This window comes from Lissotriton vulgaris, unplaced genomic scaffold (assembly GCF_964263255.1).
Source record: "Lissotriton vulgaris unplaced genomic scaffold, aLisVul1.2 SCAFFOLD_827, whole genome shotgun sequence".
In the NCBI taxonomy this organism is placed as follows: domain Eukaryota; kingdom Metazoa; phylum Chordata; class Amphibia; order Caudata; family Salamandridae; genus Lissotriton; species Lissotriton vulgaris.
Genome location: NW_028247218.1, coordinates 104,037 through 131,806, shown reverse-complemented (window position 1 = coordinate 131,806; position 27,770 = coordinate 104,037). Strand labels below are relative to the sequence as shown.

The 27,770-nt window shown below is 45.9% G+C and overlaps 1 protein-coding gene across 1 annotated transcript in view; it reads right to left on the bottom strand.

The window, feature by feature from the left end:
- LOC147665215 (arf-GAP domain and FG repeat-containing protein 1-like) overlaps positions 1-27,770 on the bottom strand; it is a gene marked incomplete at its 5' end in the record, with an annotated part of 303,816 nt that overhangs the window by 178,215 nt on the left and 97,831 nt on the right. The window contains one exon of the mRNA XM_086949669.1: positions 4,550-4,629. Within this exon, the coding sequence (XP_086805795.1) occupies positions 4,550-4,629 (80 nt within the window). The remainder of the gene's footprint in view (positions 1-4,549; positions 4,630-27,770) is intronic.

Here is a 27,770-nt window from a genome sequence, read left to right as displayed (position 1 = left end):
ACTTCATCTTCAGGAAGATCCTCATTCTCAGGGGAGTGTATCCCTTCACCTGTTTCTAAGGGAGCCTGACTCACCTTATCTAGGTCATCCTTTTCTAGGAGAGCTACTAGGGAAGGAATGGTAGGGCCTCTGCCCTTTTTTAGCCCCCTGGCTGTGCACAAGGCACTCAGGTCTTTGTGGCTAAGGTTGTCATATCTGGATGTTGTCCCTATAGGATCAACTATTACAGGAGCAGAGCCTGAGGCTCTATCTGTATCAGACATGACTGCTAGTGAGGTGTAAGTGATGCACTTACCTACACTAAGTGGTTTCCTACTGTACCTTGCTAGTGAGTTGTAGTCAGGGTGTGCTAATCCCTTTAATCTACAACTACTAAGTTCAGTAGAACTTAATATGCTAAGCTTTTGATTTATATGTACCTAGAGGTACTTGATGTGATCTTTCAATTTGATAAAGATTGCAATGGTAAAACAAACAGCAAGCTCAAATCCGCACCGCTGCACACCAATGTGAGAAGTTGGCCTGATATGTAGTGTTTCCAATTCTGGAACCACTGGGTATCAGTCCAAACAAACCCCAAAGATGTCAGGTTGTAAGTCAACCTTGTAGACAAGCTATCCTAGTGGTAGCATGGACTAAGCAGCCTTAAAGGCTTAACTTAAGAGGTCGTGTTAAGCGAGCTGTTTTACCACATACAATCCTGTAATCAAATGAAAGGACACCACACAAGTATATATTATAAAAATATATGTATTTATTTCTAAATTACTCCCCAGTACTCTTTATGAGGAAAGGGGCACAAGCGTTAAATCAAAAGCACTGTTACACATATAAAGTTGCACGTTTATGGATGAGGGCGGGTGGCCACTCAGACCATATATAAAAAAAAGTGGTATAAGTAACACTTTACGAACAATGGTTAGGCCTAGGGCCTAGAGATTCGCTGGGAGCAGTCAGGACAAGCAATGAAGAAGTCGGGAGTAGCCCACAGGAGACGGGTGCAGCACGGAAAGTGCAGCGCGCACCAATGCACTGTCAATGGTGCGTAAAAGTCAATTAAAGTGAATAAAAAGATACTTCCGCTGAACCTAGGAACACAAAACTTTAGACACAGACCCTAGAGGTGTGTACCAGTGTAAAGACACCGGCGTTGCAAAGTTACCTCACCCACAGGCCGTGGGTGCACAGGGTCGAAGTGGCGTCGGGTTCTGTCACGCAGGTTCTTGGTGCTTGAAGCTGTTGCAGCTGCAGGCGCTGTGAAGCAGAAGTGTCCGGTGCGATCCAAGGGTGGATCGAAGTAGAAAAGTACCTGAAAGCAGAGGGGACAGAGTCTGGGTCACTCAGCAGTGACCAGGGTGGAACCAGGACGGAACCAGGCAATGTCGGGCGCAATCAGGCGGTTGTCGATAGGCTTCTCTCCGCTGTCACGTGGGCTCTGGGGCATCTGCGACGTCCAGGAGCAGGTCACGATCTGTCCCACGTAGGCTCTCGCCGTCAGCACCGTCGGCTTGAAGATTGTAGCAAACAGCACTTGGCAAAAGCAATCCACGCGGAACCGGGAGATTGCTTATCACTCGAACCAGGAGGGTCAGAGTGGGTGCTCCTTTTCACAGGAGCTGGTGCAGATCTGGAGCAACCAGAAAAGCAAGTCGTATTTCAAGTTTCGTCGGCACAGGGGCCACAAGCCAGCTGGCAAGTGACCGGGCCAATGCGTCGAGCGCACACAAGCAGAAGGGCCCCACGCAGCACTCGTCGAGTGTGGAGGGGTGAGCTTTGGTGCAAGTGGAGCTCGGGGCTGGGGCTTCTCAAACCCCGGTGTACAGCTTCGAGGGTCACTCGTGGGCTGCACGGTCAGCGTCTCGTGGCCTTTTCAAGATGGCGTGCCCCACGCTTCCGGTCGCCTCCACGGGTCTCAGCTCTGCAGGGACTGTGGATCGGGCAGGTAGAAGGCAGGCAAGCTTGATCTCGTCGATCTCTGTCGCTCGAGTTCCGGCGGGAACTGCAACAAAGCAAGGGTCGAGGGCTGGATGGTGCCTGTTTGCACAGGGTGGTCACTCCTTGACCACAAGGGAGATTCTTCAGTCTTCTCACGTCGTGTAGAAAGTCGAAGGGTCCAGATTTCGTTTCTTATGTTTCTTCAGGATGATCTGAGGTCCGTTGGGACTGCTCCCCCTCTTATTCGAATCTAGGGGGTTGGACATCCTGCTAGGTCCCCTCCTATGGGTGGGACCCAGGAAGGGGGTGGTTACACCCCTTTCCTTTGATCCTGGCCGCGCTGGGACAGGGGCTGGGAGGCCCCAGAACCGGTTTGGCCGGATCCTGCAAGGGGCAGCCTTGTGCTCCCCAGGCAGTGTCTGGTTTCATTGAAACCTCCCTACTCCAATCCACTATCTCCTGTCTGGGGTGGTTTGACACCGCCCTGTGACAGGAAACTCTTTGTCCAGGCCTCCTCTGCCGGGTTTCGGTCAGCAGCAGGAGGTCAGACCCGTGTCTGTGGCAGGGGCATCCATTTTGTGGATCTGAGGCTCATTTTAAATCAACCGCGTTTCAGTAAAGTAACATGTCTTCTCCCTCTAGAAGGGTGGAATGCTATCCCCGTCGCCAGAACTGGCGAGGGGATAGTATTCCAATTCGTATGACACCTTACACGACATGTTTTGATAAAGCCAAACCAAAGTTAACATATAACCGCGAGGATTATAATGCACTTAATAGTATATGGTTTGGCATTATCCCGGATCAGCTTAGGGAGTTGTTCCCGACAGCTGCAGACAGGCTCAGCTCATGCCAGAGCACCATCTCACATAAAACCACGCACTCTGCCTCCAGGATTGATGAGGCCTTCCATAGGAGTGGCTTACAGGCTATATATGTGTCCAGATATAGGTTTAGATATAGGTATACTATATCTAAGCAAGGGGTGATTACACCCACTTGCCCCAGCTGAGTGATCAGCCAGTTGTGTCAATTTAGATAGCCAGCCAGGGGTGGCAAAAGATATGCTGCAGCCCCTGGTAGGCCTTGGATGCACCTATGCCCTGGGCACCTATAGTGCTCTGTACAGGGGCTGATAAGGTGACCCAAGCCAATCTAGTTATGCACCTAGGGTACATGGAATCCATTTTACAGAGAGAGCAGATAGCCTGGGGCCCTGATTAGCAGGGAACCAGGCCAACTAAGTCGAAAACCAGCTAAACACAGGGCAAAAAATCTGGGGTAACCATAGTCAGGTAGCCACCTTCCTACAATATATATATATTCGCAGTGGGCGTGTGCGTAGGACGGCCGGGGGGTGTCCGAATTCCACCCACTATTTAAATCGCCCACACAGCGCGGAAATGTGCGTAGCGCCAAAGGGGTTAAAGATATGCAATAGTTAGGTGAACATTTTGGTAAACTGATACCATGGCTAATAATCTATAGTTATCTCTAGTAACAATAATTTGTGCCCTAAAGTAACTATAACTCGCACATTAGGCCTGCAGAGGTTTGTTATCAATGTCATAGTAACTTTATCAATGATGTCACAGAATGTGTCATGAGTGGTGTAATGTGTGAGGTAATTAGCAGTGCATGGCAAAGGCTCAAGTTATAGTTACTTCAAGCATGCACTTTAACAAAAATACTGCAGTTGCTCCTCAAATTTGTGTTTAAAAAAAGGTGTGTGTGATTGTATGAGTGTAGGACTGTAAGTGTGTGTCTATGGGGCGTGTATATATGTAGAAAACACAATAGAATGTCACTGGGTCTAGTTCAATAATTAAATGTTGGGGTATCTCTTTCTTAGGGCGATTCCCCTCACCTACTCGAGTGTGGGATGCTTCACCAAAGGGGATCTCCCTGCACTATAAACCTGGTCGTAGTGCAGCTCCTTTCTAAGAGGAAGGAGCGCAGGGATGTTTTAGTGGAGACAATGAAGAATACCAAACCTCTAGATGAGAAGAGTGTGACAGATTGAATTCCCCTCTGGCATAGTTGCATTTCTTTTAATCCTAGCCTATGAATGCATTATTACAATTGTTTAGCATATCGTAGAGCTAGTTTTAATCCACTTTCACTTGTTCATTTATCCCCTCCCCACACCCTGCTCATCTAGAGGTTTAGTACTCCTCAGCAGATATTAAGATTGCACTCCTAAAAATGGCACAAGATGAAAAATATGTTACGCAGTACAACATAGGAGGTATTCCGTTATTTCCACTATCTGCGACCCCAAAATCTTTACATTTGGAAAAACTTACCAAAGTAACTTAACTTTACCAAAGTAGATAACTTGGCCATACATTTCTCATTTTCAGAACATATCATCAGGATGTCATTTATGATGGTTTACAAATGTTTCCATGCATGAAATATATGCTAAAAGCTTGCCAAATGGCCAGTAAAAAGTAGTGCCCTTGAAATCAACATATTGACAGATATTGGTCTAAACAAAATGATGGGATAACACCACTTAAGAGGATACTCAAGTACACCCAAAGAACAAGGAATCAAATATTGTCAATGAGCTAGAATTCCTGTTTACAAACCTCAGTGCCTGTTTACATACCTGCAAATGGAGGTGTTGCGTTTGAGGAAGCAGAGTTTGTCTGTGATGGGGCACCCACTTGTACAGTTCTAAACATATTGCTGAAAACAAATTAAATGAGGGTGTTACACTTTTTATATTTTAGGATGACAATAATATTAAATATTTTTATCAGCTTAACATTCAGAAAGCTTATACTAAATATGATGCGCACTTGCAAAATAGCAGGCAATCTGTTTTCTAATCTTGGGATTTATCTTTTTCAGAGTTAAAAACAAAACACTAAGAGGAGAAAAAGTCTTGCAATAGTATAACAGAAGAAACTAGCACACCACACATAAAAGCCTTGACTACTTTCTGGAATGATCTCAAGGCCAGTGCTAAAAGGAGTCTCTGCTCTTTTGCGACCAGCCCTCTCCTCCGCCTCTGACATCACAAATCACCAAGCACTCCTCTTCTTGTCCCCACCACCCTTCCATCTCAGAAACATTCACCTCTTCAACCAGTGACACACAAGGTTCTACTAGATCTCCCATAGTCTTCAAAATATACCTCAGCCCCCGCCTGACCTTGATGTAGTCTTAGTAGGAGTTGCAACTGTTTCCATGACAAAACCATTCGAAGGCTCAAAACTCACCTGATCTTTGATGCGGATGCCATTAGCTACAGTGACCGGCACTACCCACAACTGAAGAGAAGAGATCTTGGAGTGATCTTGGACTCTAAGTACACTCATTTGTACCACAAGTAAGGAATATGCTACTTACCAGTATGCATCTGTTTTTGGCATGTAAGGCTGCTGACATTCATATCTGTGCATAGATCGTCGCCTAGAGTTGGGTCCGGATGATTGCATATTGTCCTGGAAGAGTCTTCGAAGTATCACGAGATAGGTGGCTCCTCCCTCGGACTACATTGCGCATGGGCATCCTCTCCATCCTCAGATTGTTTTCCGTCATTGTGGCAGAGATGGAGTAAAGTAAAGTAGGAGATGTCCATGCAAGAAAGAATGAATGCTACAGCTGCGACAGGCACCGGGGAGGAGGGTGGGCGATATGAATGTCAGCAGCCCTACATGCCAAGAACAGATGCATACTGGTAAGTAGCATATTCTGTTCGAGGCATGTGGGCTGCTGAATTCATATCTGTGCATAGAATGTATAGCAGTCTCTCCCTTAGCGGTGGCTACCTGTGCCAGCTGCAGCAGTTTGAAAAAGAGTTTTTAGAACAGCCTGTCCTACAGAAGCTTGCTGTTTGGAATGTACATCTACACAATAGTGTTTTGTGAAGGTATGTATGGTAGACCATGTGGCTGTTTTACATATTTCCTCTAGAGGAATGTTTCCTAGGAAAGCCATAGATGCCCCTAGTTTGAGTGTAGAATGCGCTCTTGGGGGAACTGTTAAGGTGTGTTTTGCTTTTTGATAACATATTTGAATGCACTTAACGATCCATATGGCTAACCCGGATTTTGAAATTGGGTTGCCATTGTGTTGTGGTGAAAAGGCAATAAACAATTGTTTAGTTTTCCTAAAATCCTTAGTTCTGTCAATGTAGTAAAGAAGCGCTCTTTTGACATCTAGTGTATGTAGTGCTCTTTCAGGTACTGACTGTGGATTTGGAAAGAACACTGGCAGTTCTATTGTCTGATTGATATGAAAGTGGGATACCACCTTTGGCATGAATTTAGGGTTGGTTCTAAGCACCACGCTATTTGCATGTATTTGGATAAAAGGCTCTTGAATAGTTAGGGCTTGCAGCTCGCTAACTCTTCTGAGCGAAGTAATCGCTACCAGAAAAGCCACCTTCCATGCTAGAACTTGTAATTCACATGAATGTAACGGCTCAAATGGTGGTCCCATCAGTCTGGTAAAAACAATGTTTAGGTTCCAGACTGGTGAAGGTGGGTGTTTTGGAGGAATGATTCGTTTGAGTCCCTCCATGAATGCTTTAATTGCTGGCACTCGAAACAACGAAAGATGCTGTCTGTTTTGAAGATAAGCTGCTATGGCAGCTAAGTGTATTCGTGTAGATGAATAAGCTAAATTGCAACGATGTAAGTGCAAAAGATAGCAAATGATGTTTTGTGTTGAAGCATCTAATGGGTTTATGTCATTATTATTACAATAAATGACAAAACGCTTCCACTTTGAAGCGTAACATGCTCTGGTAGCAGGTTTTCTTGCCTCTTTGATAATATTCATGCAGTCTGGAGGTAAGTTTAGGTACCCAAACTCTAGGACTTCAGGAGGCAGATTGCAAGGTTCAGCTGTTGCGGATCTGGGTGCTGTATGTCTCCATGGCTCTGCGTTAGAAGAGCGGGTGTTAGATGCAGTCTTTGATGAGGCACCACGTAGAGTTCTAGAAATGTTGTGTACCACGGTTGCCTCGCCCATGTTGGAGGAACCAGGATTAGTGTAATTGGATGCTGGCGTAGTTTGTGTGCCACCAGCGGTATTAGTGGTGCAGGGGGAAAAGCGTACGCAAATCTGCCTGACCAGTTCATCCATATCGCATTGCCCTGCGACTGCGGATGTGGGAACCTGGCGGCAAAGTACTGGCATTTTGCGTTTTCCTTTGTGGCGAACAGGTCTATGTCTGGTTGTCCCCACTGTGGTCGTAGCACTTTGGGATGAATCTCCCACTCGTGCATATGTTGGCTGTGTCTGCTTGAGTAGATCCGCTATTTGATTGTCCTTGCCTGGGAGGTGTTCCGCTATGAGAAAAATGTTTCTTTGAATGGCCCACTTCCACATGCTTTGAGCTAGGTGATAGTTGTGGAGTATGTGTTCCTCCCTGCTTCTGTATGTAATACATTGCGGTCATGTTGTACATCAGGATCAACACAGTCTTGTTGCACAAATGTATTTTGAATGCTTTCAGTGCCAGAAAAACTACCATCAGTTCTAGTAAGTTGATGTGCATTTTCTTTTGTTGTGTTGTCCATAAGCCTTGCACTGTGTACTGAAGGACATGGGCTCCCCATCCTAACAGGGATGCGTCCGCCGTCATGACTATCTGTGGTACAGGCTCTTGGAACAGTCGACCTTTGCAAAGGTTTTGTGGATTCCACCAATGCAGAGAGTTGTATGCACGACTGGTTACCAACACTAGGTCTTTCAATTGTCCTTGAGCCTGGTTCCACTGTTGTGCTAGGCACTGTTGTAGCCGACGCATGTGTAGTTGTGCGTGAGGGACTATGAATATGCACGAAGCCATCATGCCTATGAGTTGCATAAACACCTGGGCAGAGCGCGAGTGTTGTGGCTTGAACTTTTGGATGAGCAGTTGCATACTGTTGATCCTTGCTGTGCTTGGGTATGCTTTTGCTGCTAGAGTATCTACTGTTGCTCCCAGGAACTGTTGTACATGGGACGGCTGTAGGTGAGATTTTGGGTAGTTCAGCGAGAAGCCTAGACTGTGTAGGAGATGAATGGTGAGAGATATGTGGCTGGCACATTGCTGGGCTGACTTTGCTTGTATTAGCCAGTCGTCCAGGTTCGGGTAGACATGAATATGCGGTCTTCTTAGATGTGCAGCTACTGTCACTAGGCATTTTGTGAACACCCGTGGGGCTGTTGTCACACCAAAAGGAAGGACTTTGAATTGGTAGTGTTGACCTTGTATTGTGAATCTGAGATACTTCCTGTGAGCCGGGTGTATCGGTATATTGAAGTATGCATCTTTGAGGTCTAAAGTTACGAGGAAGTCTCCTTGCTGCAGCAGTGGTAAGACTCGTTGTAGAGTGAGCATATGGAAATGCTCCGATAGAATGTATTGATTTAGGGGCCTGAGGTCCAATATTGGTCTGAGAGACACGTCTTTTTTGGGGATTAGGAAGTATAGAGAGTATACCCCTGTACCCTGATGTTGTAGCGGTACTGGTTCTATGGCTCCTTTTTGCAGCATACTGATAACCTCTTGCTGCAATAGGTTGAGATGTTCTGTGGACATGGAAGGGTGTACAGGTGGTATGTTGGGCGGTGTGGAGATGAGCTCTAGGCAATAGCCATTTTGGATAATTTGTATTCCCTACCTGTCCGTGGTGATGTTTTGCCAGGCAGGTAGGAACTGCTGTAGTCGTCCCCCGACCGTTGTTGTATGGTCTGGGGGTAGCGACAAGAAGTCACTGCTTGGTGTTGGTAGAGGATCTGGTGGTATTACCTCCTCCCCCTCTGCCCTTGTTGCTATTGCCTCGGTAACCACATCTATTATTGTTTTTGTTGTAGGTGGTTTGCGTGTTCCCCTTGTAGTTTGAGCTGTGCTGTGACAAGGTACCTCTTGCAGCTCCTCTGTAATTGGAGCGACGAAAGGGGCCCCTATGTTGTTGGGACTGCAAGGCTCCCATCGACTTAGCAGTCTGTGTCCTTCATTTTATCTAGAATGTTTTCGACAGCTGGACCAAACAAGAAATCTGGATTTACTGGCTGATTTAATATAGTGGACTGAACTTCATTTTTGAAACCTGAGATGCAAAGCCACGCATGTCTTCTGAGCATAACACTGGTGTTAATTGACCTGGCAGCTGTGTCTGCAACGTCTAAGGCACATTTAATGGAGGCATTAGTTATTAACTTTCCCTCCTGTACTAGTTCCTCAGCCTGTTCCTTGTAAGGTTCTGATAAATGCTGGAGGAGTGTCTCTAAGGTGTCAGAGTGTGCCCTGTCGTACCTAGCTAGCAGGGCTTGCGTATTTGCAATACGCCGTGTGTTTTCTGCTTGGGCAGCTACCCTTTTGCCTGAAGCCTCAAGAATTTTCGACTGTCTGGAGGAGGAGCTTCTCCTGTTTGAGAGTTTGCACGTTTACGTGCATTGGATACAACCAATGCATCTAGAGGCAGTTGCCCCTTAATATATGTGGGATCTAATGGTGCTGGCCTGTATTTCCTCTCTATTCTAGGGTTAATTACCCTTGCCCTAGTTGTTTCCTTAAATATGTCTCCTGCATGTTTAAGTACCCCTTTCAACATAGGTAATGTTTTTACAGACCTTTCTGATGTAGCAAAAGTGTCAAAAAGGAAATCCTCAATGGGGTCTGCATGCATCTCTACATTGTGATGGAGGTTGCTCTATCTATTAGTGCATTAAATGCAGCCGTATCCTCTGTAGGGGAAGGCTTAGCAAGGTATGCAGGTGTATCTGGAATGGGTGTAGAGCTATAAGGGTCCACTGAGTCCACCCATGGTTGTGGCTGGGTGTCTGGGTCAGAGTCTACTGGGTAAATGTAATCCTCATTATTTTCATCAATCACCTCTTCCTCTGAGTGTGTGGGTGAATATGTGTATGGGTTAGGCATAGCTGGATGGATAGGCTTAAATAGAATAGGGGAAGTAGCACAGTCCCTTTTCTTCTTTAGTTGGATAGTATAGGAGTCTTTACTGGATACTGGTCTGACTTTCCTTTTGTAGAGAGTAACTTTGCCAGTATTAGGGTCAATATAGAGTTTTGACTGTTCTTCTGCTGAGGGGTCTGGGTATAAGATCTCCTTCAGCAGTTCTTGTCTTTTGCACCGATGCCTTTGTTTTTAATTGTTTCGGTCGGACACTGCTTTTTGGGTCGACCAGTCTTGACGTTACAAGAGTCTTTGGCGTTTTGTCAAGGGGAGTTGGAAGTCCAAATTTAATCGGTCGGAATGGCTTCGGCAGTACAACAGTGTTTTCTGGCTGTGTTGGTTTCTTCGGAGCCGATGTTTTGATTGGTTCGACGTTTCTAGTCGGCTCGATCGTCCCCTTTTGAACTTGAGGCGTCTTCGGAAGCTGTTTCGGAACGATACCTTGAGTTTTCGGCTCGATGCCCCTCTTTGGATTGATTGGCTTCGGCTCGATAGTTTGATGGAACTACTTTTGGCTTGTCGACTTTCTGTTTCGGTTCGACAACCCTTTTGGGATCGAGGCCTTCTTGAAGAACCCCTTCTGTTTTATTGGCAGTCGGAGCCGATTTTATCGGGTCGACGGCCTTCGGTTTCGGAGTTTGAATAGGTACGTTGGCCTTCGGCTCGGTGACCTTTCTGTTCGACTCCGATGGGTCTACGTAGTTCGGTCCAAAGACTGTATTGTCTATCAGTTTCGGTTTTGGTTCCACTGTTTTTGGTTTCGATACCAACAGTTTTTGATGCTGTTTATGAGATGCCTCTTTTTGAATATTCTTAGCCGAGCTGGAGTGCGGGGCTATAGAATCGGTATAGAGATCTTGGCTAAGGCCTTCCGGCGATGCCGCAACCTGAGCCTTTGGAACAGACACAATGTTTTTGTGGGGCGGTGTACTCACGGTTCGCCCCGCTTCGTTACCAGAGTCGTCCTCGACAGTTCCAATCCCTTGATCGTCGTCTCCTACCTCGACGATGTCTTCTTCGTCGGCGACGTAGTAATTGGATACTTGCTCGGAGTCTTGATCGGACTGTCCCTCCGATTCTTCGGCTTCGACAAGTTCTTACTCGTCGTCGAAAATATTTTCTGGCTCCGGCGCTGAGTGCTGCATTATTAACCTAGCGGCCCTTCGATTCCGGATCGTCTTTTTGGATCGAAACTGGGCACAGGCTAGGCAGTCATCTTCGTTATGATCTGGGGATAGACATCTGTTTCATACAGGGTGTTGGTCTGTATGTGGGAATTTAACGTTACATTTAGGGCATCTTTTGAAAGGAGTCCGTTCCATCGACGACCCGATTCGACGTCCGGAGCTGGATAACTCTAAATAAAGTTTCTCTACACCGATCGAAACAATACCGACGAACTCTAAGGCCTTTTGGCCTTTTAGAATAACTTTTTTCGATTCCGAATTCCGAGTAAAGGAAAGTACATCCGAACCCAATGGCGGAAAAAAACAATCTGAGGATGGAGAAGATGCCCATGCGCACTGTAGTCCGAGGGAGAAGCCACCTATCTCGTGATACTTCGAAGACTCTTCCAGGACAACAATATGCAATCATCCGGACCCAACACTAGGTGGCGATCTATGCACAGATATGAATTCAGCAGCCCACGTGCCTCGAACATCAAGTTAGCAAACGGTGATCACTTTAGAGCTCTGTGGTTATACTGACAAGGTAAGTCTGTTATCAGAAATGAATTAACTTTGTGTCCTATCAGTTTAGGAGAATACCTAGTTTTATGTACTATTTGTGACCTTTCTCCTGGGCATATAGCAATCAAAGGCATTTTTAGACAGTGAAAGTGTTTCCTAAAGAGCATTCAATTTCGGTCAAGCCCTGATGTAGGCATTCCACAGTCTTTTGACACAACCTTTCAGTCGGTGGAGGCAGTGGGTGCAGGCATGTGTCTAACACACACTCCTAGATGGTAGTAATGGGGAGCCAATTTCAGCAGGTATCCAAAAACGTGGGCAGAACAGGCCTTGTGCACAGTGCAAAAAACGTTGAAATGAATCCCATAGCTGCAGATTTCAAACTAGCCTAGCGTTCCTGCACTGGGATTTACCAGGTGTGGGAACACAGGATCAGATTTTACCACCAGTAAAATCGCACAAAGCGTTGCCCAACGCTCTCCTATCTCATGGAAGGAGCACATAACCGTGCCCCCTGCCCAACCCAGCCTCCTGTCCACTCTCCACTTTCACCAAACCCCTGCTACCACTTACCACTCACCTGCATAGAGCACTGCCACATACATAGATTATCTCCGTACAAATACTATCACTCAAAAATGACAAAGTACACCACATTCAACACCCTATGTTTATCCAAATGAGTGGTATGCAAGGTACTCATCTGTAAGAGTAGCGTCAGAATGTCTTCCAGTGGTTTGACCTAAGCACTTAGTGTCTAAGCCCTACTCCACTCTTGTTCCAATGCCTATCTACAGTATCTTCCAGCTCATTCATCTTAGACGCAATTACAAACAAACATCCTCATCCACCGCCAGAAACTCATACAAGTTGTAATCATGAATGACAAGCAACCTAGGGTACTATGAAAGAAACTGAGTCCATCTTTAGCCTTTTTCAGATCAGTTATTCACCGGATAAAATCTGCAGCTCTGGAGTAATGCAACATAACTTTCCATGACGAAATCGCTAGCGGCTCTTGCCAACAATATAGCACCAAAATAAAAGTCAGTCCACAAGGGAGGGGCATGCTGCTCTAGTGCCTTAGTTAGGAGCCCCGTCCTTCAATGAAAGAGCAACAAAAACTACAAATCTCTAACCAGCACTGCTATGGTTTAACATCAGCCAATGCTAGAGATTTCCTCAATGGCTCTCACTGCAACTGATATACAACAAATTTTAATGTGAGATGGGACGAGACAAGACTAAAAAGACATGAACGAGGCAACAGGGAATGGAAGAGGGGCAAGAGAGGGCCACTGGAAGGGGTTGTTGTGAATGTATCTAGGACCCTAACATTTTGACCTCCTGAGGCGGAAGCTGGGAGAGTCGAGTTAGCATTTTAAAAATTGAGTAAAACTGTGTAATTTGAAGTGATTTTAAGACTTGATTTTACTATTTCGAGTGTGATAATATTGTGATCTACAACATTCCTACCTCGATCCCCCTCTGCCACGGGATACTTTCTCGTGAGGACGCCCTGCCCTGGGACACGCAGGCCACGCCCACCACCTGACAGTCCACGCCCCTCCCTCCGCCACTATTTATCATGTGTTACCACCGGAAGCGCAGCGGACGGGTGCAGCGGGGGCGCCGTTTGCGCGCCGAAGGCGCACCTAAGGCAAGCCCGTCTGCGCCCGTCCGCGACCAGACTGCGGCCGGGGCCAGACATGCTGCTAGCTGTGGATCACAAGATGGAAGGATAGTGTGGTCAGGTGAGGACCTAAAGGCTCTTGTCCCCCCATCCAAATGCTGCCTGCACGCTACAGACCCTCTGACTTTCGCCCCTCCTCAGATATGCAGCAATTGTGAGACAGTTTTTGGCAGTGAAGATTCTGTGAGGCCCCCTAAACCCAAAGCCCCACCTCAGATAGGCCTTAGAGCTGGATTACTGAACTGTAGATCCCTAGCCAAACATGCTGATGACGTCTGGCTTTTACTTGAAGAACAGGAATGGGACATCCTGTTTTTAACAGAAACATGGATTAAGGAAGACAACCTGACCTCCATTGCACTGGCAGTCCCTTCGGGATTTAAAATATGCCTCGCCAACCGCTCTGGGACGAAAAGAGGCGGTGGCGTAGCTACTATTTTTAAAGAGCACTTAATATTAACTTCCTCAGCCCCCACGACTATTCAAGGAATTGAAGGCCTTCACTTCTGCTTTCAGGCGAGCCCTCAGCTCTCACTAGCAGGATTGGTGATATATCGCCCTCCGGGCGGTGTAGACCCCAACCTAATTACCCTACTGGACACGATTGTTCAGAGCTCGCTCCTCCACCCCCATTTCCTTGTGGTGGGTGACTTCAACATCCACATGGATAAACCCGACTGTGCCATGGCAGAGCAACTCAGAGCTACTTTAAGCACGGCCAGTCTTAGACTGATCAATGAGGGCCCTACACATACGGGGGGCCATACTATTGATCTCATCTTCTCTAATATAAAAAATGTGCTGCCCGAGGTACCACTCCCTCTGACTTGGTCAGACCACTCACTTGTCCCATTCACACTGAACTTGGTGCATGACATTTCTACGTCAAGCAAATGTTACTTCCTAAAAAGGCAATGGAAAAAGCTGACCCCCGAGACTATGGGCCCTGTCTTGGCACAAACCACCCCATCTCTGACAAATAATGCCAATATTGATGCTCAACTCCTCAACGAGTGGGTTGGAAAGATGGTCTCCTCCATTGCGCCAGCCTCCCGAGCACTATCAAGAAGAGACTCTCCCTCAGCACCCTGGTTCTCGCAGGAACTAAGAAAAGAGAAAGCAGCATGTAAAAAGCTGGAGAGACTCTGGAGAGCAAGTTATGGCCTGGAGGAAAGATCTAGGTATAAGGAAGCCTCTAAAAATCTACGGAAAGCTATTAGAAAAAGTAAAAAACGCTTTTACGCAGACTCAATTTTACAGGCAAAACAGTCTAGTAAACAGATCTTCAAAGTAGTACAATCATTTTTTAAACCAAAGTGCATTGAGAGGGAGGTTGCTCCAACAGTTATGCTATGTGAGCAAATTTCCGAGTTCTTTGACCAAAAAATTAAAAAGGTCTATGACTCTTTTGGACCAGTAATAAAAACAGTGAAACAGGACCTCACGAGTAATGGCGAGCTAGGTGAGATTTTCACCCAGTTCCTGAATATCCCCCTGAGTGAAGTAAGGCAAGAACTCGTCCGATGCAAATCTGGTTCACCCGACGACCCTTGCCCTGCAAAATTATGGAGCTCCATAGCCGACTTCATAGCCCCTACACTTCAACATATCTGGAACTCCTCCATTTCTTCGGGCATATTTCCGGATGTATGGAAACACGCTACCCTCCTGCCCTTAAAGAAAAAGCCTAATGGGGATCCAGAAGATCTCACTAATCTCCGCCCAATATCCCCATTAGCTGCCCCGGGAAAAATGTTGGAGAAAGTCATACAGCGCCAACTGAGTAAATTTGTAGAAGTAAATAAAATCCTACATGAAACACAGTCTGGCTTCCGCCCCGGCTTTAGCACGGAAACAGCGCTTATTGAGGTAGCCGAGTCAGTAAGGTGGTCGATGGATGCAGGGAACTCAGCTATGCTGGTACTCCTGGATCTGTCGGCCGCCTTCGATACGGTGGACCACGCCAGACTACTCAGCCGGCTGGCCGAGATAGGGATTCAGGATAAGGCGTTGGGTTGGATACACTCTTATCTATCCCAGAGAACTCAGAAGGTGGCACTTGGGACGATCTCTTCGGCACCCAAGACCCTTGGCTGTGGAGTTCCGCAAGGGTCGGCCCTAAGCCCCCTTTTGTTCAACGTCTACCTTGCTCCTCTCTTTACGCTAATTGCCAACTGGGGTGTCAAGGCAATTTCGTATGCCGACGTCACCCAGTTGGTATTTCCGTACTCCGAGATCACGCAAGAGTCCTTTTCAAACTTCAAAGGCTGTCTCCAAGATGTAGCACATTGGATGAATGCAAATAAATTAAGACTCAATGCCAATAAGACCGAAGTTATCTTTTTTGGCAAGGGTCCCCCTCCCGCGTCAGAACTTTGGTGGCCGATGGAGATGGGCCCTCCCCCCTCACCTAGTCACACGGCAAAAAATCTTGGAGTGAGATGGGATGATAGTATGTCTTTTACCTCCCATATCCAACAAGTTGCCGGCTGCTGCATGAGTAAACTGAGAAATCTCCGAAAAATCCTCAGACTCCTCCCAGAGAGCTGCCGAAAAACGGTTATCCACGCTACTGTTACCTCAAGGCTGGATTATGCCAACGGACTCTACCTAGGCCTACCAAAATACCCGACACAAAAGCTTCAGGTAGTCCAAAATGCGGCTGCGAGACTGTTACTGCGAATTCCACTCAAGCAGTCAATCTCTCCGCATCTTCGATCCCTGCACTGGTTGCCAGTTGCCAGCAGAATAAAGTTTAAAGCACTGACGTTGGCATTTAGATCTCTGCATGGCTCCTGTCCAGAATACTTGAAAAACCGCCTCCCCAGATATTCCCAAACCCGTGCATTGCGGTCCAATTGCCGTGTTCAATTGGCAGTCCCACGCACGAAAGAGGCTCGACTAGGCGGTCGGACTTTCTCGGCTAACGTCTCCGCTCTGTGGAATACCCTGCCACAAGAAATTCAACAGGCTCCTTCTGAACCCTATTTTAAGACACTGCTGAAAACTTGGCTCTTTATCCAACCCCGTTAGCTTTTCCATCATTAGCCCCGGGTCATCTGTGTTCTACTAGCGCCGGGACACCTCCTCGCGAGGTAGCTGTTGCGCTATACAAAACTCAGTATTATTATTATTATTATTATTATTAGATATTCCCGATTTATGCCCTTGTGTGGTTATAATAAATCATATCCCTATAAAGGCATAAGAATCATATCCATCTGAAGTCATAGCCAATATAGTACGAATACGGCAAGGCTACTCCCATAGACTCCTAGAAAGTACAACGCGCTCTTAAACAAACCAAGCCTCCAGCAGCCCGGGAATTTCCCCTGCTTCTGTTTTGATTTGTCCCAGAACTCCTGAGAGTCCTGAAAGAACTGCCAGTTCTTAGTGACGTCTTATGTCCAACCTTACGTCAAACTCGGCACCCTCCAGGTATAAATATACCAGCATCTGCCTTAAGCAAACACACGGTGGTTTGGAGCAGATCGGCTATCTACTTGCCCGACGCCCAGCTGATACGAGTGACGAAGGAAGCAGACTGTTGGACCCAGCCCTTTTGGCAGGTTCACCCCGAGACTTTTTGCTTTTTCCTAGCCTGCTTCTGGAACCTGGTGGTGGTGATTTTAGGCCTCTGCGCACGTTTTCACTGTGGTACAGTGTAAAGTGCTTGAGCTCTCTCTGTATGTGTGGTGAGTGACCTGCCCTCCCATAGGAATGAATGGGGAATATGTATGCCCATGGTAGTTCCTGATGTGTGGGGAGTGCAGGGGCGAGTTTGGTATGAGAAAACTCGTGAGATTGAATGCTGCGTAATGGTATATGAGGCATGATTGTGTCTAGTCTAGAAGTGCCACTTTTAGAAGTTGGCATATTTGTGTAATTTGTGTCTGGCGTGCGATTGGCTGGTGAGCCTGGTCCAGGAGTGCTTGGGCCTGCTTGTGGATTGTCTGTCTGGTTTGAGGGTGACAGGGGCTGGAGAGCCCAGGAGGTTGTCCGAGTCAGCCCATGGATGAAAGGCAGCATCTGCTGCCAGGGAAGTGGGAGGAGATGGCACCTGATAGTGAAGGGCTGTGTCTGCCTGACCACAATGCTGGCTCTACCACCCCCACCCCCCCCACCCGCTGGGCAACTGTCACCTCTGTCCCTGATACTAAAGGGACTTCCCTATAACCAGTTCTAGCTGGTTCTCCCACTGCCTGCACAAAGACTTCAAAGACTTTTCCCTGTATAAGAAGGGGCTGTGTCCCCTTCCAATTTGTTCTTGTTTCTGACTTGAATCTGCCAGGGGCGTGCTGCTGCTTGGGCCCAGGGGAATCCCTGGGCCCTGCCCAGCCCCTGGACCTCTGATGGACTTTCCTGGATGCCTGGAGAACTTCAGGGGGACCCCTCTGCCTTGCCTGGGCTGATTGGGGGGACTTTGCTTTGCCCCTGGGAATCTCTGGGACCATTGGCAGCATGGAGAAGCTGCCTTTCCCTTCAGAGAACTTTTTCTTGCTTTTGCCTGGGCTTATGATAGCCTAAAATCGCCTGGAAGCGCTTTGTTTGCCTCTAGCACTTTGGAGCGCTTTATTTTGACCCTTTGCAGTATGGAGCTGCTCTCGGACCTGCTATTTAGCCCGAGTTTCGATATTTTTGGAGGTCTGTGGTGCCTCCCCTCGTGAATCCGGCTCTAGCGCGGTTGTGAGGCCGAGAGGGCGGTCTTCCCGTGACCTGCGCCCTCAAAACTCACCTGCCGCCTGTTCACCGCCGCTGCCGGGGGCCAGGAATACCCCCAGAAGTTGCCGTTCGTAAACGGAGGCTGCCGCGGTGAAGATCGGAGCCGCTGCGCTCCCATTGGCTGGAGGAGCCGAGCCCCCTCACCAACGCCGCGACGGGATAGGCCCGTGCGGCGCAGCGTCATCGCCGTGGTCGTGCCGTGATTGACTGAGAAGCGGAGCGTCACTGAAAGCCTGTCCCGGGAGCCGCACTGCCATTGGCTGACTCCCGGGTGTGTCAGAGGCTCGCCCCAAACGCTGCGTCCGGATTGGTCCCTGTCCTCGGGACTGCTGGAGGAGCCGAGAGAGCCGAGGAAGAAGATGGCGGCCGTTGCGGGGCTCCTGTGACCCAGAGGGAGCCCCGAGAGAAGGAGCGTGGCCGGCTGCAGGGGCTCCCGTGTGCGGAGGGAGCCCAGAGGGAGGAGAGCCGCCGCTCGCCAGTAAACCGGTGAGTGGGGCAGAGGAAAGGGAGGGGCGCCGGGACACATTGTCGGTGTCCACCCCCCCGGTAGCGCGAGCTCGCGCTCATGGTCAGCGTGAAGCCACGAGGGCTTCAAGGGCGGCCCCGGTTGGCAGTGGGTCGCCCCAACGTGTGTAGAGCCCTGAGAGGCTAATTGCCCCTATGATTGTGTTTAGAGCCACGGAGGCTCTAGGGGGCACAGTTGTTTGGAGAGCCTGAGGGCTCCCTGGAGACTATTTTGTTTAAGAGCCTGTTTGGCTCCAGCGTTTGGCCATTTTTAATTAGAGGGGGCGTCGGGGCACATTGCCGGTGCCCGCCCCCTCCTGCCTGCGAGGGATTTGTTAAGAGCCTCGAGGGCTCCAGGGGCCTATAATTGTTCAAGAGCCTGTGTGGCTCCAACGTCCTGCGCAGTTTGTTTCCTAAGGGTCAGTGAGGACCCTGTCGCAGTTGAAGTTCCCAGCTGCCCAGCAATTAGTGGGCAGCTGCACCGTTTAGGTCTTGTGTGTTCCCAGGTGCCCAGCAAGTAGTGGGCACCTGCTACGTTTAGTCTTGTGCTTGGACTGGCGCTGCATGGCAGCGCGCCCTGACATTTGGACACAGGGCGTCTAAGCCCCAACAAGGCCAGTTGGCCTAGGGACTGCCACAGGTGGTGGCTCATGTGATTTTTGCGCTATTGTATTTGTTCTGAACACCGCTGAATGTGTAGGTTTATGCATCATGTGTTTCCCTTGTCTTACACCTCTGAATGCTTTTAGGCATCATGTGTTTCCCTTTACTACACCGCTGAATGTGTTTTCATGCATTATGTGTAATGTGTAGTGCTTAGACCCCTAAATGCTGTGTGATACTTAGGTGGTTGTTCTTTCCAGTACAGGTGGTACTTACCTGTTCCCAGTAGTTACTGGATGTGATTTATAACTTATTTTGTGCTATACTTATTCTAATTTCTACTAAGTGCTGATTCTGACAGTGGCCCATGTGGCCCTGTCCTGTACATAATCCCTTGTGAATATTGCCCGTGCCAGTTGGCACCATGTAAATTGTGTGATACTATCTGATGTGTTTTTACAATACAAAAGTTATTTTATAAATAACCTTGTGTGGAGTTCCTTTTGTGGTGTGCCTAGTATGTTGTTGCTGATGTGTGCTGGCGCAAATGCTTTGCACATTGCCTCCGAGTTTAGCCTTACTGCTCGTGCCAAGCTACCAGGGGGTGAGCAGGGGTTATCTTGGCGTGTGACTCCCTTGCCCTGACTAGAATGGTGGTTTCTGCCTAGCTTTGGCGTCAGCCTTAGCCAACCAGAAATAGCCAGTTCTAACACCGACCCTCCCTGCTGAAGCACTGAGAGAGACTCTGTCTTATCTCCTGCCGAGAAAATCCAGCTCCAGTGTTTCCCCGGCTCCCTCGCAGGTTTCTGGGAGATCGAGTCCTGGGAGAGAGATACAAGACCTCCTTCATTCTATACCCAAGGTACGGAACTGATTAGACCCATAGAGAATTCTTGATTCAGATTCATGGCAAAAACTGTAACTCATCTACTCCTTCCCTGTACTAGGCTTAGGTTAGGTACACTGGGGTAGGCGTATCTTCGAAACACCAGTTGAGTACGTTTAGTCATCATTTTATCATTGTATGTATTTTATCCATTTTAAGTATCTTATGGTTTAGAAACCATATAAATGCTTTTGCAGTATTATTTCATAATACTCCTTTTACTGTACGCACTTTACTTTATGACCAGTATTGCAATTGTGGCACTTCATTTCTCTTGCATGTGAAAGAAGACTGCTCAATAAATAACCCTTTTATTGAAAACGCCAGTCTCTCTATTTCTCTGCATTCCTGGTGAAACGAAGCATGCACGATTGACTGAGTAAAATAGCTATCTATTGTTTCCGCGACTCTAGAGATATATTCCTTATTGCAGGGGGAACAAAGTTGTCATGTGATATGGTTGTCAGAAGCTAATCCCTTCTTGTCTATTCAGGAAAGCTCAACACCTTCTTGTTTACTCAAGAAAGTTTCTTGTGACACACAATTAAGTCTAACATATTCAATAGAAACCTAGTCGGCCTCAGTCCTACGTCTAAGCTATCGTTTATGTTATTCCAATGCGCAGAGCCTATTGGGAAAATAGGAACTACACTACAAGGCGCCCAACGTTTGGTAAGGCGATAATTTAACGCTAGATACTAGAGTAACTCAGTTGTGCTTTTCACACAGACCCCTTTTCCCGTAAAAACTCCAATAGAAGTCTGGAGTGGGTAAAAGGCTAATATCCGCCAAAACTCAGTAGGAAGAGATTCCTATGTATTAGTTTTTTGGTTTAGTCAACGTTGAAGAATATTGTGCACCTAATCTTTGATTCCTTGAAACTTATTCTGCAAACTTTGTCAGCAAAATGTCAGAGTGACGACGAAAGGGAGAGATCTAGACTAGCAGCTCAACTTTTGACGGAAGACACAAGTCTCTAACAAGATGAACCGGATGCAATACTCATCCCGGTAAATAGAAGGAAAACCTTAACTATAAAACTTATAGAAAACAGAGTATCATCAAGAGGTGGTACAGTAATATTTGTTGTCGAGGTACATGAATATCGGCAGACAGATGTATTCTATTCATGGATACATTTTCCAGCAGCAAATGCTGTAACACACTAGTTCCACTACTACAAAATAGGGGAATCTCCAGCGGAATACACTCCTTTCGAGGAAATTGAAATTCCAATAACTTACCAAGAGCTTGAGCTCTGGTTCAATGGCGCCCTAAAACATCAAAATCACATTACCAGGCTCGGTCCACTAGGTAGACCAGGAGCCACATGGCCGGTTCTAGCCAGCTATACACCAGATCCTGACATTGAAAAAATGTCTAGCGAAGAACTTTTCGTTCGAATAAAAGAATTAACAAATGCATATAGGCAACTAGTTCAAATGACAGTTGACGGTACAACCTACCGCCAAAAACGAATAGAAACAGATATAGCAGACCAACCTTTTGAACTTGCCAGAATAATTGAAAAATCCTATGAAGAATTAGGTAGAGACAGTTTGGGTGGGAAACCACTAAAACCGCAACTAACTGAAAATCCTGAAAAGACTTTCATTAAAAATAATCTTAATTCTCAAGAAAAGAACTGGGAGGGTAATAAGAAAATAAATCACAGAGAAAAACATTTTCAGACCAGAGGAAGTTCTCCACAACGAAGAGAGAGATCTCCAGAAGGGGGGAGCGAGTCTCCGCAACGGGAGCCCTCTGAAAAAAGATGTAACCTTAAAAATAGGGAAAATTTGAGAAAATCTGACAGATAAAGATATTGATACACGTCCTTCTCGATTTTTTCAGACTTCCTCACAGAAATCGGAAAGAAGAGGACGGTCAGAAAATAAAGAAGAGCGCGTCAAGTCCAAAGACAAAGAAGCTGCTCATCAAAGTAAAAAATTACAATTTCCCAAAAAGAAGGTAGCCAGTATTAAAATAAAACATGCCGAGGATCCTGAGGACACAACTTAAGAACGGAGAGTGGGCCCAAACAATGCTAGACAGCGCAGCAGAAGTAACAATAGCTCGCAAGATCCTGATGAATCTTCTGGAGACAGTGGACACGAATGAATACATTCAAGTGGAAACTGCAGACACCCGAGTTAGCGTGCCCCATAAACTATATGAAATAACATTACGTATAGAGGGAGATAAAACTAGGAAAATAAAAGGTCTCTTCTGGGAAAACCTATCTAAAGGCTATGATATCCTTCTAGCAGAAAAAGACTGGCCACCAGAGTTTGTCAGGGAGTGCCCACATGGCGAAGAAATGATTATGCCTGCCTTCTCAAATCACATTCCAATTAATAAAAAATACACATATGCTAGAAAATGGGCAGTACGATTCAGAAAAGGGGGTGGTGATGGACAGAGTATCTGAATTAAGCAGAACACTCCTACCCAGTCAACAGATTAGGGCTTGATCCATCACAGTTTTTTAGCTCACTGCACCATCCCAGCTCAGAACCTGGCTACATGCAAATTAGTCTGTCCCTGGCCCAGTGCATCATGGGAACAGGGCAGACCAAACTACCAAGCCAATTCTTTAACTGGAAAGGAAACAAGCTTCCGGGGACCGGTTTCTGGCATTACAGCCGGCTTCGGCCCGGCTTGCTTGAATCCTGATGGTGCAGTGAGCAAGGGACTCATGTCTGAGTATACCCTTCCACGCAGTGAAAGAATTGGCTTGGTAGTTTGGTTTGCCCTGTTCCCATCATGCACTGGGACAGGAACAGACTAATTTGCATATAGCCAGGTTCTGAGCTGGGATGGTGCAGTGAGCTAAAAAACGGTGTTGGATCTAGCCCTGATCTCTTGACTGGGAGAGAGTATTCTGCTTAATTCAGAAACTCTGTCCATCACCACCCTTTGTTGCTTAATTATTTTGTCCACTATAGGCGTGGAAGGGTACACTCAGATGTGAGTCCCTTGCTCATTGCACCATCAGGATTCAAGCAAGCCGGGCCGAAGACGGCTGTAATGGCAGAAACCGGTCCCCGGAAGCTTGTTTCCTTCCCAGTGAAAGAATTGGCTTGGTAGTTTGGTTTGCCCTGTTCCCATCATGCACTGGGACAGGAACAGACTAATTTGCATATAGCCAGGTTCTGAGCTGGGGTGGTGCAGTGAGCTAAAAAAACGGTGTTGGATCTAGCCCTGATCTCTTGACTGGGTGAGAGTATTCTGCTTAATTCAGAAACTCTGTCCATCACCACCCCTTGTTGTTTAATTAGAAAATGGGCAGTGGCCCAAGCCCCTGCATTATATAAGAATCATGTAGGATAGGATGAGGGTTCTCGTCACCATAAAATCCAGTTAAAAAATAAACCAACTGCTCAGAGGCAGTATCCTGTTAAGCAAGAAGCTAAAAAACAAGTCAGGGAGATCTTAGATCAACTTGAATATCAGGGGGTGATTGAAACATGCACCTCACAAATGAACAATCCTTTGTGTCCTGTCTCGAAGCCAGACGATTCATATCGTCTAGTTTTGGACTACAGACACCTAAACTCTTGTTGTAAAACGTTTTCAGTGCAAAATTCACACAATGCAGCACTAATGAATAATATTGTGCGCAAATTAGACATTTCAAATGGGTTTTTCTGTCAAAACATTCCACCAGAAAGCAGGTATTTGACAGCTTTCTCCAGCGTGGGGGCCCAAAAGCAATTTTGACGTCTCCCACAAGGATTCAAGAACGGCCCAGGATTATTTTCAGTTAGGGTAACAGAGTTACTACAAATATATGATGATGAGGCATTATCCTATGTCGATGAAAAGAGTGAACACAATCCTACTTGGGTTCGCATCTGAAGGGTACAAATTTAACTTTAAAAAATCACGGATTGCCCACCAGACAGTCCTATTTTTAGGATATGAATTATCAAGTGAAGGCAAAAGCCTAGCAGACAACTTCTTAGAAAAGTGTGCAGTACTCCAAGCTCCAAAAACGCTGAAAACTTACAATCAATTCTAGGCTTCCTGAACTTCGGAAGAACTTACATACTAAATTATGCAGAGAGGGTTAAACCACTCTACGAATTAATAAAACCTGATTTTAAACCAACTAATTGGACTCAGAAACATACAGAAATTTTAAGATCATTACAAACAGACATGTTAACTAAAACAAAACTGCAAACACACGCAAACAAACGCAACCTTGTAATCCGAGTCATCCCAGGAAATGCGGATTTACATACCTGACCTCCAATGAGGGAGAAACGGTACCAATGGCTAACAAATCACACTTGTACACACAAGCTGAAATGAAATTCAGTTCTACTGAAAAACTTCTAACTGCGGTACAAACTGCTGTAGCAAAAGAAAGAGCCCTCGCACAAGAAAAACGCATAATAATCGTTACACCTGTACCTGCTTTAGAAGCAGTAACAAGAGCAAGCATTCCAAATGCTAAAGCATTACATCCGAGATGGATAAAATGGGTTAATTCTCTTGCTGCACCAAAAGTAGTATATGAATTTGATTCCAGAATGAAAAAGCTACAACATCTAGAATACGAACAAGAATGTCCTCTGTCGATCGAAATTCTACCTCTAGAACAGTACACCTGCGTAATATACACAGATAGATTTGCACAACATTACGTTGTGGATAAAAAGGTTTACAATTCAGCGTGTGCGATTGTTGAAGGTCGCTGGCGCTTAGGTAAATTCAGACCAATGGTCACTAAAACTGAATCAATTGGAAACTGTACAGCTCAGCGAGCTGAACTACGAACTTTAAAGATGGCGCTTGAAAATGCAGACCTCAAATTCCCCACACTAATAGTGTGCGACTCGCATTACTGCGTCGAATCTTACAACAAGTCCCTGCAGACCTGGATTAGAAATGGTTACAAAGATGAAAAAGGTGGCACAATAAAATATAAAAAACTATGGGAACAAGTAGTTTTTTTACAGAAAGAACTACAAAAGGCTCACACGATACATACGCAGAGTCTTCAACGTGATGGCGTTCACGTTGCAGGGAATTCATTGGCTGATAAAGCCACAGCGGCAGCTGATCACTCTGCTTCCGTAGCTACAAAAAAAGCGTTCTAAAAAACAAATAGATGGCGAAACGCTGCTTGCAGTAAAAGCCTCAATGGAAGGCAATTATGCGTTGTTACCTCTAAACTATCCACTCGGAAATACATACATAATTGATGCGAACTCCGTTCCGTTTGCTCAAATCCCTGGAGTGGGGGATAGAGTAATTCCAAACACGAACCGGAAAGTCTTCTTGATTCAAGAAGCACACATGGGATTGGGTCTGAGGCACCAAGGAATCCTAAAATCTCTATTAAATTGCAATCATGATACTGGTGGCCGGGAATGAGCGTGCAAATTTATAACTTTGCAATGGATAGTCAAGACTGCAATAGAGATCGCAGTCATGAACCGAACCAGGAGACTGACAATAGCACAGCCAGTCCAGCCCAGACACCTCTGTTAGACAGCATTAGACTGTCTACACGCATGCATTCCAACGGACGTATGCGGTCCCACAACTACTAGGACAAGATTCAGTTAAATGTGACCCCAGCACTTGGCTGACGCAAGAACGGTTATCAAATGATCTGCGAGTCTATTATGGCATATACACAATTGGCATGCTACATTCTGACCAGGGTCCTGCGTTTAGCTCTCGAGCTTACAAAGAGGCCATGACCAGCATGGGCGTTGCAGTACTCTAATCCACTTCCAGCCTGAGGGTAGAACGGTAGTGGAGGGAAGAAAACAAGACGTATAGCGATCTATAACAGCGAGGGTATTAGGTTCGGGTGATGGATGGGTCAAACATCTAATAAGTGTCCAACGTAGTCTTAATCTGCCAAGAAATTCTCTGGGTGGAATCACTCCGTATGAACTTTTGTTTGGTAAAAGAATGATTATCAAAGACCTCGATAGTCAGACTTCAGTAGTAGTACAAAAAATTTTTGATATCAAAGATTGTTTGGCTGTTTTACAGAACTTGAATGAAACAAGAAGTCTAAGTAACACAAAACTAAAGCCAACAACCACTGAAGAGAAACCACCTGTCCCAGCAAGACCTGTCTGGATTCCAAAGATTGGGGATCTGGTCAGAGAAAAAAATCGCGGTGAAGAAGGAATTTGGGTCTTCTTACAGAAAAGCAGTACCCGTCTTAGCTATCAGCGGAAGAAGATCAGTGGTACTACCGCCCCTTGCTGGTAAAAAGGAGAACAGAGTTGTATCAATCGACCTGGAAAAACCACAACTATGCAGCCAATAATAGGTAGTAGGCCCAGTGGACTCCCAAGAAGTAGCAGAAGACCAAACCTTGCTACAATCCAAGAGGTTCAAACTGAGAGACTAATCACATTTAATAAACCTGCAGTGAATAAAAAAGGACTATGCAACAAAGCCATGGAACTTGTGCCTCTTGAAACCCAAATAGCCCAGTTCGTCAAGAAACACCTGTCTACAATGATGTAGCCTCGGACTATTCTAATATGAAAAAAGAAGAAGCAACTGCAAAGATTAAAAACAATCTTGATGCCATCCAAACAATTTCCAGAACTGCATCTGGCTACTTTATCAATTTCGATGACTTTTCCAATGATCCAAGTGAACATGGAGACAAGCCAGCAAACAAATCTTTCAAAGACAAAATTACAGAACTCTTTCTTCAACTTGGAGACACATATCGGATTTCACCATGGATTGAACTGTGGATTGTGTTAGGTGTACTTTTCCTCATGCTCTGGCTCATCTTAGTTTTAGGCCTGGGAAGAATGATTGATGGAAAATACAGTACAATGGACACAGCAAGTCAGAACATCAACTTGGTTCTAAAACCTCACAGATCATCTCATGTTGAGAAAAGAGAACTATCATCAGTGAACATCACAGCCATTCCTATACCTGGTGGTGTAGCATGGGACAATACTGATTACGAAATCTATGGCCTGGTTGAGCTCTTGAAATATCCACATCAGTTCAAACTTTCTTTAAGTGACTTTATATCACCTAGTACTTTCTCTGATCATTGGGACTTTGAAAATAATAATATGATGTCAGATTTAGAAATGTCAGCAAAATTCACAGAACATGATTATTTACAGGGTTCATCTAATTATGAAGAAATGTATTGCTTCAATCATTTTGGGCATCATTTGCATAAATCTGCTAATCCTAGAAATGTGTTCAGTCAATCAATGGGAACATTGTCCAACTCCTCCAAAAGGTAGTTCGAAAATATTTTATGCAAAATTCACATACTTCTCAGGGTTTAATGTCACTGATCCAGAAACGTTTTATTTTAAAATTATGAATAAGACAGGAATGAAAAACATGTTGACAAACACTAAACTGAATTATTCCGAAAAATGTTATGAAAAAATGTCTACATTTGGTTTTGAATTTTGGAAAAACAACATTGAGACAAAAACTGTCTGGGGTACAAAAGAATGGCAGTTACAAGGTTTAGAATCATTATTCAGAGCCTGCATGATCCCAGAACAAATAATGTTCCTCAATGACACCATTCAACAAACCACCTGTCTTGGCTTAGCCAAGATAAAAGATTTAAACAACCCGTCTATACCAAAGCCTATGCCTGATAGAAATAACACTACAGATGAGGGGTTAGACGTGTCCCATATTCTAAAACACAACAGAACAAATCCTAATTGGAACAAATGGTTGATTTGGTCCACAGATACTAATAACTGTCCAGATAGATTCCTGAACAAAATACAGGGGGTCAAACAGAATAGGCCAGACACAAGATATTCCCAG